At 39.5% G+C, this 17,034-nt stretch overlaps 1 protein-coding gene across 5 annotated transcripts in view; it reads right to left on the reverse strand.

Annotated features, from left to right (window-relative positions):
• Positions 1-17,034, reverse strand: part of PAM (peptidylglycine alpha-amidating monooxygenase) — a 152,559-nt gene that overhangs the window by 53,674 nt on the left and 81,851 nt on the right. For all 5 annotated transcript variants that reach the window (XM_056324481.1, XM_056324482.1, XM_056324480.1 and 2 more), the window contains exons 5-7: positions 10,792-10,879; positions 3,372-3,457; positions 1,579-1,662 (exon numbers count right to left, since the gene is read on the reverse strand). In XM_056324481.1, the coding sequence (XP_056180456.1) occupies positions 1,579-1,662; positions 3,372-3,457; positions 10,792-10,879 (258 nt within the window). The remainder of the gene's footprint in view (positions 1-1,578; positions 1,663-3,371; positions 3,458-10,791; positions 10,880-17,034) is intronic.

Here is a 17,034-nt window from a genome sequence, read left to right on the forward strand (position 1 = left end):
TATCTCGATGTACATTAATGAGATCCAAATTTCATTAATCCAAGCTTAGACTGTCTGGTCTAGATGAGCAGATGGTGAGGTGGACTGAAAACAGGACGAAATGCCTAGGCCCAGAGAGTGGTGATCAGAGATCTGAAGTCTAGTTGGAAGATGGTAACTAGCAGTGTATCCCAGGGGTCAACACCGGGTCCAGTCCTGTTCAACTTATTCTGTTAATGAGCCGGATGATGGGGCAGAGTGTACCCTCAGCATGTTTGCTGATGACACGAGACAGGACATAGTGGCTAATGGGACAGAGGGCCTTGCTGCCACCCAGAGAGACCTTGACAGGCTGGAGAAATGGGCTGACAGCAACCTCCTGAAGTTCAACAAGGAGGAGAAAGTGCAAAGTCCTGCACCTGAGAAGGAACAACTGCAGCCACCAGTACGTGCTGGAGGAAAGCAGCTGGAAAGCAGCTTGGCAGAAAAGGCCTTGGGGGTCCTTGTAGACACCAAACTGAACATGAGCCATCAATGTGCCCTTGCTGCAAAGAAGGCTAATGGTATCCTTGGCTGCATTAGCCAAAGTATTGCCAGCAGGTCAGGAGAGATGATCCTTCCCCTCTACTCAGCCCTGGTGAGACCACACCTCAAGTCCTGTGTCCAGTGCTGGGCTTCCCAGTACGAGAGAGACATGGACATACTGGCGAGGGTCCAAGGAATAGCCATGAAGGGACTGCAGCACCTCTCCTCTGAGGAAAGGCTGAGAGAGCTGGGATTGTTGAAGCTGGAAAAGAAAAGGATCAGGGGGTGGATCTCACCCATGTACAAAAATACCTGAAGGGAGGGTGCAAACAGGACATAGCCAGGCTTTTTTCAGTGGTGCCCAGTGACAGGGCCAGAGGCAAGGGACACAAACTGAAACACAGGAGGCTCCCTCTGAAGACTGGGAAACACTTTTTCACTGTGAAGGTCACTGAGCACTGGCACAGGTTGCCTGGAGAGGTTGTGGAGTCACCAACCTTGGAAATACCCAAAAGCCATCTGGACATGGTCCTGGGAAACCAGTTGTAGCTACCCCTACTTGAGCAGCAGGGGATGGACCAGAGGACCTCCAGAGGCTATTCTGTGAAACACTCACTGACAACAATAGGCATATTGCCATGCTTGAAATGAGTGCTTCACCTTTAAAAAAAGAAAAAGAAAGAAGAAAAGACGGTCCCCACCTGTTAAGTAAGGTGACAGGTTAAGGGTGTTCACAGGTATTTGTTTTAGCTTTCTTCGAGAAAACACTGAATTATACAGGGAAAACAAAGTTTCTCCCTACACTTAAAATTACTAATCTGCCTCTTCATTACTTTAAGTCATTTGTTCTGTATTTTTTTAAGAAAAAAAGATCTGTTCACCTTTCAAAAATTTACAGAGATAAAGCAAGTTTATAAAGAAGTCAAGCTAATATACAAACTTTATTACAAATATGTTGACTGACCTTTACTTTTGTGAGTGACACCAACAGCAAAATTATTTTCTGCAGGTAATGCAAGTATTTTTGATGCTGTAATTGATACAACTTGCAGAAAAAAATTTCAAAATACATACCTCTAAAAGCACTAATATCCCCATAGTGTACCTGGAGCACAAAAAATCTGCCACCTGTTTCCCCTCCAACTCTGAATCCAACACCTAGGAGAAGGAAAATGCATTGTTTTCAGAAAAAGTAAAATGTAATATGGTTCAGCATTGCTGACCGTATCTGAAAATACAAATCACTATAATGGCTTGGAGTAAAGGGGTAGGAAATTTCACTGAAACACTAGTGAAGAAAGCAATGTTCTGAAAAATGGAGAAACAACCATCACAACACTTGTTCCCAAATAGACTAAAAAGCTAGGACCATAACCTAGTTATTAATGAGCAGATATCTGCTTTAAGAAGAGGATTCTCTCAGTCCAGGAATATGAATGCAGATTTGATATATAGATATGTATAACTAAATTAAAAAAATAATAATCAAGTTTTGCTACCCTTGTAGGATTTGGTAGAACTTTCATTTCTCATAAAACCTGCGAATGATAGAAGCTGATTAACATTGAAGTACTAAATCCACACTGAGAATGAAAAGATAAAAAGATCTGCAGTAAAATATTTTGAGATGTAAATTAATATTGTATGTGGAAAAAATCTTGTGGAAATTATGAAGCTCTGTTACTTGTTGACAGAAGTAAGCACAGGTACAATAAAAAATGGAGGAATTTTAAATAATTTGAAATAATAACAATGCAAAATATCACCATCACCAAAAAGATTTCTCTAAACCAATTCTACAATGAACACTCTTCAAAATAAGCAGAGAAAGCAATTTCTTCCTATTTGGTCAGTGAATCACACTAACCATGGCAAAGCCTACTTGTAAAGAGAACTGCAGCCTCTCTGCACAAATGTAGTGTCATTATGAACCTTCTCCACAAATCTTGTATTTATGGACAACCTAGAGACAGGAAAATTACTACTAGCTGGGGCTTAACAGCAAAGCAAATACCAGGCTTCCATAGAATCCCCCAAGCAACCTTTTTTTAACTTGACATTCCGATAGCCAAATCAAATAACATTCCTGATGATTAAGTGTGTAAATGGATTATTAAAAATAAGCCTCTTCATGATACTGTGCACTGCTCCTGGTTATGAAAAAAGGCAGTAAAAGATAAAGTAAAAAATTTTTAGATTTCAAGGTATTTTCAGACTGCGCCTATATAGATGGCAGATATTTCTAGGACCCTTAGTGGTTATTAGAAAACCATCTCTCCTTGTCTTCCAGACACAGGCCAAGTAGCTTAAATTTTTTTGATTTAATTCAGCAAGGTCACTTACCATACAAGAAAATGGGCATATAAACACGTTGCCCTATTGAATCAAAGCATTAACAAATTAAAAGCACACTAAATCGTCAAGTATACTTAAGACACAGAAAAAATTCACTGTTTAGATTGAACTTGCCTGTGCTTTCCCAAACACACAAAAATATTTTAATGCAGTTTACGTGCTACTAGAAGGTACAAATAATGCGCTTCCAATAGTGTACAGTAGGAAAGGTAAGATTAATGCTATATAAGAATGAAGCATTATATTATGACTGTAATGTCTCAAGTCTTTTTTCCCCCATTACTGAAACCCATAATGTTAGAGCAAACAGGATAACACCACCACCCCCCCAGTATATAGCTAGCATAATATATTCACAGTTTTTGAGGTTGATGTTTATTTATAAAGTTCCCATCTACTAGACACACAAAAAAATACCATAAGAGGTTCCTATATCTGTCAGGTTCTTACTTCCACATCTTCTTCTCTCCCTTGCCCCTGTACACAAGAACTTCATGTTAAAGGCACAATACCTTTGGGTAGCCTAGTGGGTGGAGCATTTCTTGCCCAAGCATACAGAATGTTAGATTTGTCTTTGCATGTTCCTTCATCGCAGTCCCTAAAAATATGAGGAAAAAACCAAAAGGGAATACAATTTCTTAATTTTGAAATCAGAGAAGGGCAGGTGAATTATATTTTAAACCACTAATTTTAAGATCTATGAAGTTGTTTTTGGAGGTATGTTACTTAAAGACAGTTCTTCTAACGTAGACTACTTTCCCAGATATCATTAGATCCTCCATGTTCTTTTTTTCCTCCCTCTGCCTTAAGATCGGGTTAGACAAACACAATGAAAACCATAGACACTTCTGGTAGTCCCTGCCAGCCTAGAAGCTGGTGATGAAAATAATAAAGGAACCTTCTGTGAGCATGAACTATATGAAAACTTCTAGCACTATTTGCTGAAGTGCCACAAGATGACAATGGCTGCCAAATTTACACAGAGGGCCAAGGGCTCTTGCACACAGCAGACCCCCCCCCTCTACATGACAACAGAGCTTTAACTCAAAATTGCTATATCAAATTCCTTTCAAAATCATTGACAAAGAAAAGGTGATAGGAAGCTGTATGTGACCCAACAGGTAAGAGGCCCTCATGCTCCTCCCTGTACTTAATGCAAGCTCACTGCTTTAATTTTTATTTCACTGCACAACAAATTGTTCATAGACAGAAAAATCACACACCAGAAAAAAAAAGAAAGAAAGAAAGAAAGAAAGAAAGAAAGAAAAAAGAAGTGTTTGCCAAGTTACAGATCACAAACAGTTCACAAATACAGTAGTAGAGCTCTCCAGTTGCCCGTAGGCTCTGCAGCTAACAAGCTGGCAACACTAAGGGTGGAGTGTAAAAGACTCCCAAAGACTAATAAGCTGTAGATACCTTGGATCTGCAAGAACTGACAAACTCAAGGCACAGACACTACCAAATCTGCCAAAGGCCAGCCAGACACAGTTGTATAGACTGCACAATGTGCCTGGACCGTGCCAGTGAGGGTGATCACTGCTATATATAGGTGATATACATGCATAAACAAACAAGGGACGCTGAGAGGCTTTACAAACACCTACCTAGAAGCCACTTTCCCTTCTTGATCCTCTATTAGAGAAAAGGATTATTTACACAACGTATTTGTACCTTCTTGTACTGGGTTTGTGTGGCACGGTTTTGGTAGTGTGGGAGTGGCTTCTATGAGAAGCTGTAGAAGCTTCCCCCATGTCCGATGGAGCCAATGCCAGCCACCTCCAAGACGAACCTGCTGCTGGCCAAGGCCGAGCCCATCAGCGATGGCGGTGGTGCCTCTGGGCTAACGTATTTAAGAAGGGGAAAAAAAACCCTGTGCAACAAATTGTAGTGGGATAAGGGAGTGAGAATATTTGAGAGAAATAACCCTGCAGACACCCTGGAGCACAGGAGAGGCAGGAGGTGCTCCAGGCGCTGGAGCAGATTCCCTGGCATCCCATAGTGAAGACCACAGCGAGGCAGGCTGTCCCTCTGCAGCCCATGGAGGTTAATGGTGGAGCAGATATCCACCTGCAGCCCATGGAGGACCCCACATCGGAGCAGGCAGATGTCCAAACGAGGCTGTGACCCTGTGGGCAGCCCATGCTGGAGCAGGCTCCTAGCAGGGCCTGTGGCCCCGTGGAGAGAGAAGTCTGTTTGCTGGCAGGGCTTGTGGCCCCGCAGGGGACCCATGCTAGAGCAGCCTGTGCCTGAAGGGCTACACCCCGTGGAAGGGACCCACGTTGGAGCAGTTTGTGAAGTACTGCGGCCGGTGAGAAGGACCCACATTGGAGAAGTTCATGGAGAACTGTCTCCTGTGGGAGGGACCCTGCATAGGAGCAGGGGAGGAATGTGAGGACCCTCCCCCTGAAGAGGAAGGAGCAGCAGAGACAGCATGTGGTGAACTGACCATAACTCCCATTCTCCGGGCCGCGGGGGGCAGGGGGAAGGGGTAGAGAATTTGAGAGTAAAGTTAATCCCAGGAAGCAGGGAGGGGTGAAGGGAAGGTGTTTTTAAGTTTTGCTTTTATTTCTCATTATTCTACTTTGATTTGAATGGTAATAAATTAAATTAATTTCCCCAAGTCAAGTCTGTTTTGCCCATGATGCTAACATCTGAGCGATCTCCCTGTCCTTGTCTTAACACACGAATTTTTCATTGTATTTTCTTCTACCCTGTCCAGCTGAGGAGGGGAGTGATGGAGCAGCTCTGGTGGGCACCTGGTGTCCAGCCAAAGTCAGCCCCCAACACTTTTTCAGTGGCAAAGCATCACAGCACTGAACACAGAGTGTAGAACTCATTCCACCAGTGCAGCATACATGGGTATGACTTTTAGAAACCCTCAACCTGAAACTATTCAGACTACAGCAACTGATCCAAGCCAGGTGCGATGAAGGTTGATACCCATGCCAAAGTTTCAATCCACAAAAAAATGGTACAGCCCCTTTTTTGTTTATTACTGCTGGTAAAATGAGACCTGGGAAAATGTTCGTACACATAAAGCACGATTTCAGCCGCCTTAAATAGCAGGAGAAATAGTCTCACACAGTGTGAGGAAGAGTATAAAAGCATAAAAGACCAGGACTTTTAGCTCTGTAATGTTTCTGTTCAGGATGCCTGAGCAACGTATGCCACCTTTCAGAACAAATGACAATTACGCTTTCCAGCCTGCTTTCCCAGGGATAACCAGTTCTTCTGGTACCTAGGGAAAACCACCTCAGCAGGACATTACAGGTTTCTGTGATCCCAGAGAGCCATACTGCAACATAGTTGTGTTTTCTTCTGACAGAAAGCATTGCTGTGATCACCAGACTACCAAGAGAAAAGGGAACATACCACTTCCTCCTGTTCATCAATTTTGCTCTTAACACATATTTCTAGACCTTCACACCTACTAGTCTGGTCATGTCCCACTTCCAGCATGTCCTAATGGAAAAGCAAAACTTATCTGGGGATAAGTGTAATGTTTCACAACTAACAATTCATACAGCTGCAGGTAAACCTGCAGAGCTTGCCTTCACTACAATCTAAAAAAACCCACAAGATTTCAGGGATCTGACCAGGTATTGAGTTGCATCATTTGGAAATGCGTTGCAGAGACTGGTCAGGAGGAATAGCAGCAGAAACCACAAGCACAGTTGCAGCTTCACCACCACACTCTGGGCCAGCTAGCCTCTCTTTAAACCACAATACTTTTTAGGACCACATTAGCTCGGTAAAAATGACTACATAGGCTGTTCCAAACTTTTCGCCTGAGACAATGGCCAATTGCCCTGGTTTCAGCTGAGACAGGGTTAACTCACTTCTCCGCAGTGGGTGCAGCTGTGCTGTGGCTGTGCTGTGCGAGCAATGCTGACAGCACACGGGTGGGTTTGGCTGTGCCCGGGTGGTGTCTATCCTCAGTCAGGGACTTCTCAGTGTCTCAGGCCCGGCCAGCGAGAGGGCTGGGGGGGCACGGGGAGCTGGGAGAGGACACAGCCGGGACAGCTGGCCTGGGCTGCCCAAAGGGATATTCCATACCGTGGGATGTCATATGTGGTATATAAACTCAGGGGAATTAGCCAGGGCCTGCTGATCACTGCTTGGAGACTGGCTGGGCACCAGTCAGCAAGTGGTGAGCAACTGTATTGTGCATCACTTGTTCCCTTTTTTCCCTTCCTTTTGGATTTCATTCCTCACCCCTTCTCCCTCCTTTTCATTATAACCATTATAATTATTATTAATTTTTTGTTTTATTTTATTTTACTTCAATTATAAAAAGAGGGAGTCAGTGAGTGGCTGTGTGGTACTTAGCTACTGGCTGGGTTTAAACCACAGCACCAATGGAAGGGGAAGTCTGCAGGGGAGAATGATGAAATACACACACTGCTCTTTCATTACGCGTAAAAAATGGCCAACCCTCTCATTTAGCTGTCAATGCTGATCTTGAAACATCAAGTTTTCAGAAAAAAACTTCAGATTTCAAAGAAGAGTTAAGATAATTGGTAAACAGATTTTAAAGCAAGAAGCTAATAAAAATTGTAAATTTACAAACAAGTAAAAAAAAGTTAACCCACCACTGAAATTCATAGCTACTTCACATGCAAAAAAATCATGAGATTCTGAACAGAACCAATGTCACAGAATACCTTAAAAATGGACTGTAACTGCACACTATACAGGATTGTAACAACAACTTAATTTTGACTGTGGTCAAAAGTTGGGGCTGAGGAGGGTAGGGGAAGGCATGGAAATAGAGCTTACTGACTGCTTCTCAGATCTTTGTTTTTTGCTAACTCTCCTGGACATTCCAAAAGCATTCTCCTCAATCTTGGGTAAGCTCAGGAGATGGGTTTTGACTGATTACGTAGACTGAAAGCAAAATATTTCACTATGTCAGCAAGACCAGTATTTGGCTATCCTTTTAGGATATTTGCAATGTTTACACAAAACCAGTAACTCTTTTTATTTCCTTTTCTGTTATACTCTATTCCTTGATTCTAACAAAGATTTCTAAAAAAAGATAATTGACATGACTGACTAAGAAAAATGATCATTTTTAGTTCTTGAGCTGAATGGTGCAGAACATTCTGGGGCAGTGACAATGGCAAGAAACTAGACTCAGAAATAGAAGTCTTTGTGTTGTTCCCACTCCACCCTAAGCAGTGAAATACAAATATTTCACTGAATTAGAATGATCTTTTGCAACCTGTACTGAACTACTTATGTCAAAAGCCTCCAAAACCATGTTCTCCTGCCAATAGAAACAGCCATTCTGACGGAGGAATTACTGGGTGGTGGATTGATGACCTGTACTTATGCATCTGTTCAGATTAGATAACTATGTAAAGTAGCCCCAGTGACCTCAAAATAAAGGCTATGTCTATGAATCATCTTATTCATGGGAGTTCATTTAAGTGTTAGGTTTGATGCAGCATGAGACCTGTCTTGCCAGGACAGACTCGGAAGTTCTGAATAATTCCACGTTCTTTTGAATCATGCAACTGTATTCTTGGTTATCTCTGGAGAATCTTAACTTTTGAGGAATCAGTGGAGGGATGCTACTTTGATTCCAGCAGTTTATCAGGCTAGGCAGAACTTCTTGTTATCACAGCTGAAGTGTTTTCAGGGCCAATTGCAATCAAGAAACAGGAGCAGCTACACCTTTTTTTTGGTGCACTGAGCAAAACCTGAGTGAATGAGCCCTGGGAGCCTACTTTATTTCTGTGGAAAGGCCTTGGTATTTCAAGAAGGGAGAAAAACCTGTGCACCCCTTTAGTGTTTGTTCAGATAAAGATTCTACCATGTTGCAGGGAACATGTCACTCTGCAGAACGAGCAGAGGTCCCACACCATAGACAGACTTTCAGAAGCAGGGGCATTTGCATGAATAGCATCAAATCACCAGAAAAGACAGCAGGCCAGAATGGCTCACAGATTTTGGCCCAGCACTGCTATGGCCACAGGGCAGCTAATCCCAACAGTTATATGAATGTTGTATCTTCCCCTCTCCCAAGCCTCCATACTCAAAACTGGCCCAAATAAAACTTCATGCCCCAGGGAAATGGATTTTGTCCTTGCATACTGAAGCTCCTAAAAGACTTAACTTTCCATCATACCCCTAGTCCACATCATGATGGTATAAAAAATAGCTCTTGACTCACTATGTTTTAATGTTCTTACAACTGATTACAAATGATCTATCTAATGTTGGCCCAGAAATTTGATGAAGAAATAAAGCAAAAGATCAATGTGGTATATCTTAATTGAATAAAACCTGGCTATATAAAAACGTTGACCATGTAAACAGTAAGGGAAGGATCCTTGCTAAACAAGTCTTACAGTAGTGTCCTCAAATGTCAGTTCTTAAACAACTGTTCTTTACCCTAATAGATGGAAAAGCAGCAAAATCATCACTTACCAGTCTGCAAGTAATAAAAAGAATAACAAATAACAAACCAAACCAAAAATAACAAGGACATCTCATCATTAATACACAGTCATCACAATTACTTTAACAAAATTAGTTCCAGTGGTTGGGAAGCCTCTAGCAAATTTAAACTAGTAAAGTAGAAAACACTTGCTTTTAAATTATACTTACTTTCTGCAATGACTTACAAAAATGTGCAACAGTTTTTACATATTTGGACATTTAAGTTAACATAACTTACAACAGACATTTATAGATATACATACATATGTATACACACGTATGTGTCTGTTCATACACTATTACATTAATTATATGCACACACGGATATATACAGCCATTTATACAAGCTTATCTAAGTGTCAAACAGGCACAAAATACAGATGTCTAAAGCTTGTTTTGTGTAGAATAGATGTGATTGTCTTTCTAGCCTTGGAGATAGCCATGGCTAGACATTACCTGCTATACGGGGAAGTGATAAATCTTTTGTTTTCCTTTGTTTCTGTGCATGGCCTTTGTCATTGCTTTATTAAACTGTCTCTGTCTTGACCCATGAGGTTTTTTTCCATCCTATTTTCTCCGCCTACGTCCTGCTGAGGGGAGGAGTGATAGAGCAGCTTGGCGGGCACCTGGCCTCCAGCCAGTATCAACCCACCACAATGAAAGTTTGTTGTACATTCAAAATACTAATCAAATAATCTCCGCAAAATATGCAGAGATTGTTCAAAATGCTAGATCAATATTTTTAGTGAAAAATATATTATACTATATTATACTATACTATTAGCTCCAAATTCCATCTCTAGTTAGCTTTTTGGTAAACGCTTAAAACATAAATTGTGATTACACAACTCTATCAGAAAATCTATACTAAAATTGTTCCACAGATCAGAGTAATTATATATGCTTTGCAGCATCAGCAAATCTACCTCATCTGCTCTCTCTTGAATACCTGGAGAAAACTTGCAAAATTATTGGACAGACCATTAAATTCCACCCACCTTCATTCTCTTCCCTTTGGCTCACTGCACCTGTTTTAGTGGCATTGAAAGCCTTCCTCTGCCATCACTGCTTAGTCATTTTGAAGGGCAAGTTAACTACCAAACCACTTGACAGAGACAATCTTCTTCAGCTCACCCTTCATTCCGTTTCCTTCTGGACATCTGATACATTTATCCATACACAGAGAACTACAGAGGAAGCCTAGATTTCTTGGAATCCAATGGCACCCTGCCCACTATAGCTCCTATCATCTCCTTGGAGACAGTCAGTCACGAAGAATCAGAAAACAGATCTTTCTTCTCCACCTTATAGAGCAATTAGTTAAAAAAAACGAACACTTCAAGTGTGGAAAGACTGCAATGTTACACATTTCTTCTTCCTTCCAAATTTTTCTACTCTTCCAAGGAATTGCAACACAGTAAAAGGTTTATGTGGAAGCAATTAACAGAACAAAAGTTATGTACAAAAGGAAGTTGCAACTCTTACCAGTAATTTTCAGTAGATGAGGGTTCATTACACCCAAAGAGTAACATGTGATGGACAGTGTCCATGCTGGCATGAGGCTTAAAGTCAACTGAAAAACAAAATGATAAAACAAATAAGCTATCCTTAGTCTCACCATAAGTTACATAAGCAAGAACATTTTGTGCTACGTTTTTTCTCTGTAATACTATAAACAAGGTGCGCATGTTCCTGTTCATTTATTTACTTTCTGCATTCCACTTACAAGCTTTACTTACATCCCCATTCAACAGCGTGTCTCCCAAGCTAAACCACTGTACTTCACTTAGTCATTAACAAAAAGAAATTCCCAGTTCCCACTTAAAACTACTGTTTTTCTCCAAAAGTTAGATATGACACTTAGTAAACATACCAAGATATCCCAAACCACAAAATTTTACTTTAACCAGTCTAATTTCAACCTAGCTTCAAAATTCACACCTGTTACTTAATAATACTTTTCTACTTCTTTTGTACTTTTTAATCAAAAATACGAACAGTAAGTTACTGTTAAGAACAACTAACATATATTAGTGATACTTTTGTCCAGTGTTTCACCTGGTTTACATTTTTGCTGCATCTTTCTTGGTACAACAGTTCCAAGAAAAAATTGTGGTTTATTCTCACTAATATCAAACCTTTGGAATGGAAAATAAGATTGTTTAAGTCAACACAATCTCATTGCCCAAACATTTGTCATCATTAGAAACTTAGACAAAGGTGAATGTTCAGCACTCAATGTCTGTTCTGTATCCCACGCCACAAATAATACACTGTATTAATATTGACCATGAATGTACAACGATGGCATTTCTAGAAATAAAGCAAGCTATGTTATTTAACTTCATTACTACTGAAATGATCTGTCAGATGCAATGGAATTTTTCTTCATGTAGGACACAGTAGGAGCTTGGAGGGTTTTTAATGTTATCCTACAGCAGAAATGCCAAAACCGAGTCACTCCTGCCTATACGTCACTGTGGAGCCTTCAAGTGTCTTTCAGCTCTTCAAAGAGTCTTACCATGGACAGATGGTGAAGCTGCCCTATGAACTGAAACACTATTCTGTTCCCAAAGTTTGTGGACTTATCTGCCCTCTGAACTCAGTACGTTAACATGCAGCTGAGGCAGGGTTTCTGAAGTGAATGATGATGTGGATTATTGTCCCAGTTTCATGAGGGGAAAAAAAATAATAATCAAGTAGCTTCTAGCCCTGCTCTTGGGAGCTGAGGTCTGCTGTGAAAAGTGAGGAAAAAGAGCCAAAAGTTAAGGCATGCAAGTCAAATTCCAGCTTGAAGACATAAGACATGCAGTCAGATTGTAAGAAAATGAGCACTCCAGAGCTGACAGCTTGATTTGGGAAGAGATGCACTCACATGCCCTGGGAAGGTACTTCAAGTACCAGATACTGATTCAGAAGTGCTAAACTTGCCAGCACGATGAAAGTCTAAAGACATCTTCCTTTTCCTACAAGCAAACAGTACTCATTTCATATCGAAAAACCTAATCTGCATTACAGAAACACCTTTTGTTTTGATTTTTTATCAGTAATAATTCATAGTGAAATTATGGTTAACTCTCACATGGGACAGACAATGTGTCATTTTATGGGGACTTCCTACCTTAGTTTTCAGGTGTTTCAGGTGTTTTAAGACGCTGTTACTAATATAAATGAGAGACTAGATTTCTGGAGGAGTTTATAAGCAGTTCACAAATGTGAAATTTAACGAGCTTTATTGCTGAACCTGACACTTGTACAAAATGCACTATAACACCTAGAAGGACAGCCTTCAATAAAGGTAAAATTAAAGGTTAGGCCTTTTGTCTGCTAAAGCCACCACCTGTCCTACTGGTTAATACTGTCTCACTGTTTCTTTCTACTGTCCTCTACTGCTCTCACATCTTGTGTATTCACTCTAATGTGTGTGTCAGGAAGTCTTGTATTCCCTCTATGTAGTGCCAATTACAATGGTGTTATAGTGCATAGACAGGAGTTTTTAAGCCCTATGATTAAGCTTGTTACAAATAACTTAATAAATACCACTTTTCATAATAGAAAATAATGCAATACAGATAACAAAGCAAAATCAGATTTCTGCATGAGCCACTTGCATACGCTATTTTAGCTGGCATATCTCATTGATTTGTTTCTGAATGAAGAACTGAAAAAACTCTTAGTCTGCTTGTGAGCTTAAGAGAGCTTTGTACAGTTGGTTACTCTGTTCCTGTGTAGTTACTTTCTTAGCAGCACACCCAGGCTTACACCCTTCCAAACAGAGGGGTAAAAAACCCGTAATTTAAAAATTCCTATGTTGTAGAAGCCATACAAATTAGCATGAGATTCAAGCCAAAGGCAGTACCTAAGTAAAGTACCACCAAAAGCTTAACAAATATCAGACAAAAGTCTTATATTGCTAGTTGACAGCCCCCATATTTTACAATAATGAAAAGAAGATTACTCACTAGTTAAATATTTTTTATATGTGGAGAAGTGCTACAAAATGATTACTAAAATAACCGTTGACAGTTTTGGTACATATACTAAATCTGAATAAAGTCTGACTTACTTTCTTGACCAAGTACTACTTTAAATTATGAACTCCAGGAGAAACAGGAATGAAGAGAACATGACATCAGTTTAATCTTAACAGTGTCTAGCTAAGGTATGTATGAAAAAAAATATTTTCTAAGTTCACCTTATAAATAACAATTCAGTGATATGAAGTTGATCTCCTTTTTTAAAAAAATAATTGCTGTCTCCTCTATAATGGAATTACCCTTAAAGAAATGTATCAATTTAACTGTGTTCACAATTTGGCAGATCAGGGAGACATTAGGGGCCTCCAGTAAGTAAAGTCATCATTACTTGGTAATAGGGAAGTTTATATGTGCCATATTAGAATAACAAACCCACAGAGTCTCAGAGTCATGTATGGATGAAAAGTAATAAATTACCTAATTATTTCAATTTGTGTTGCTGAACTTAATAGGCTCCGTCTCATTTCTACAGCACAAACTGACAGAGAGACTTAACATGAGTCAGTAAGAAAAAGACACATTTATTTATTGGTCACCCATGTGAATGAATGTAAGGAGGAGAAGATGACAGTCAAATTTCTCAGCTGAGTCGCTTGCTGGCAGACTCAATTCTTAGGAGTATCTGCAGAGCACCCTTCAGCTATCGCTACAGCTCAGCAGTCAAAAATGATTTTTATCAATGCCTGCATCATTAAAGACTCAATCTAGTTTCTGGTTTGGCTACTTATTCAAAACATTAATCAAACATGAGGCAGAAGAAGAAAACTGCAATATGTTTTTAAAATTTATTTCTTGAAAAATTATATATTAATCTCCCTCATTAATACCTTTTACATATAAACCTTACAGCCATTTCATTTTACAGGAGCAAAAGGTATGTTCCTAACACTAACCTAAATGTAAACCAACGCACCTCACAAACACTCCCCACACTGCAATTTATCATCATTTGCAGCCCTTTGGGACAGAGAAACAACTGGTTTAAACACCTATCTCGGCCTTGACAATCTGACCTTCCACTAAAGAATATCATACAGAAAACTAATAGCACCTGCAAAAATACATGGATGTGAAAAAGACCTCTAGGGCAAAACTTGGGCTCTCCTCCTCCTTCTAGTTGGCAACATTTCATAAGCAAGTTTGATCAGTTCCTTCTTTTGATAACATCTGAGAACAGACTCCGAAAAGGTTGATAATTCTGGTACAGTATTCTCCCAGCTTTGCAGTACAGAGTTTTACACACTGTCCTTGTGCAAGCATGACTGTCCACTGGTTTTAAATCTTCAGGGGAATAGCAAAGCTGAAGTCTGAATTCAAGGTCTTAAAATACAAATTAAAAAAAAAATACTGAAAAAAGTTACAGAATATTATCTTGTACATACCAACAAATGTACCGTCTGCATACAACACTAAAAACGTTCTCTCTTCTGAGGCCCTTATATTTCACCAACATGCAACAAAACTGTCTTGCTGCAGGTCCTGCAACAGAACCTCCTCTCCCCCATGCTGTCTTGGAGGAGGGAAGAAAAGGGGGTATAGGAAAACAAGGTAAAAAAGGAATAAAAAGTGATTCTTGGTGTAAGCATAAGGACACTTGGCCGTAACTGTGTCCTTTTGAAGTGTAAAAAAAAAAAAAATAATCCCACACAAAAGAGAAGGAATTAATTTGGCAGTATTATGTGCAAATAAATTGAACTGGGGGCAGAACATGTAGGTTCTGGCTTCAGCTTTACCACCACGTACCATCTCAGAAACTCAGGTTATTGTTTTAATTCTGTGTATTCACACCTCTTTATGTTGAAGCTCTTCAGAACACACACTGTCTTCTCAATAAAACACTGAAAAGCAACCCTGAGTGACAGTTTCTATGTCAGTTTTTAGATTCTTCTATCACAAAGTAAGAGTAATTAATGAAAGTTAATTACACCACTTATTGTCAATGCAATGAAGGCAGATTCTGCTTAAACCATAAAAATGTAAACACTATCCTTTAAAGATGTATTTCATTCTCTATGTGTCAATCTTCCGTGCTTATTTAAGCAACACAAAATAGATGCATCCAAGTAAGTCAATACTTTGCTTCACAACACTTAAGGGTATTAAGAAGTATTTAAGGAAAATTTCACCAAGCATCTTGTTTCTTAGATGGTGATAACCATTGTAAAAATCTCTTTCCTGAGAAGATTTAATTTGCTATCCAGGTATATTATAAGATAAGTCAGTTGGAATTCTTTCTATCCTCCGCAATTGGTTATGTTTTGAGTCTACTCTTTCTAATGATTAGGTAACTTCCGTCGATTGTGAAGACTCCAATCAGACAAATCTTTTCCACTGAAACACTTTCCAGTGACTTTACTGTCACTGGATGAACCGAGATGAACTGATGGAACTGATCACATGCTTAAGAGACCACATGCCTATCCATTTTGGTAGAAGGGCCCAAAGAGAAAAAAAAAAAAAAGCAAGCAATTTTGTTTCATTTTCAAGGCATTCAAATATAAGAGGATGTAAGGAATGCTATCATGGGAAAACTATGTCGACAGAACAAGTTGGGGTTTGTTGGGTTTTTTTGTTTTGTTTTTTGTTTTTTGGTTTTTTTGTTTTTAAATTTGATCAAGTTCCTCTTCCTCTTCAAAGCTCCAACTGACAACTCCAATGGTTTCTTTGTCCAGACCTTATTCTGCTTTGTAATGACATATACTCAGGCACTGTGATGACTAGAAAGGTGACCAAATCCCATAAAAATCTGGCAAAGAACATGTAAACACCTAGAAGTTTCTCAGTCTTCAGAGAAAGAAATGGGTTGCCTTGCATGACTCACATTGAGACTTTGCATAAATGCCACTTTCAAGCAAATTCTTTTAGCTATGTCCTTTTAAACTATACACCACTGAAAGAAGTGTATGTGGCTTTAATACATGTAAACACCAAATGACAAAACTACATGTGCAGCAATCTAAGAATTGAACTAAGCAATTTTACAACTCGGTGTAGCACTAAATAAAAGTTGCTTAAGCAGAAGGTTAGTAGTATGCCTTTCTATGAATCACTTGAAAGTGGAAGACCCTATTGCATGCACTGCACAGCAAGTATAGTTTATCACAGAATGAACACTCACTCCCTTTTACACTCATTTTTCTTTCTGGGGTCAAACCTGCAGTCAAAACGTGAGGTCACACGCTGACTTCTTTACAAAGCACATATGCAGAGAAATCACTGAAGCAAATTTACTCAGATTTTTAGTTACTTGCTATAATACAACATGAAAATCTAAACACAATATCCTATTGCTGAAGAATTTCCACAAGAAAATCCACATGGAACAAACAGTCTCATAATATACTACAACAAAACCTACGTATGATTCCCACTGTATTTACTGTAAGTGCAGATATCCTAAAATGCAACAAAAGGATACAGAAAGAAAAATACAGACATTTTAACTTCCTATTGTTTTCCTTTATATCTGTTTATAGCATGTTCTGATATTGAAACTATCTGCAGACAAACCAGCAAACTTTCTCTCTACCCGAACAACTGTATGTTCATGAGCAAGGCAAAATAAAAGTACCCTAAAGATCTTCTGAACAGATGGTGGTGTTTTGCTGATCGATATGATCACAGAATTTGTACACTATTATAGTACTTCCTTTTATTTGTCTGCCATCTTACTTATGCCATGATATTTTAA

Source organism: Falco biarmicus, chromosome Z, assembly GCF_023638135.1.
Source record: "Falco biarmicus isolate bFalBia1 chromosome Z, bFalBia1.pri, whole genome shotgun sequence".
NCBI classification, from domain to species: Eukaryota; Metazoa; Chordata; class Aves; order Falconiformes; family Falconidae; genus Falco; species Falco biarmicus.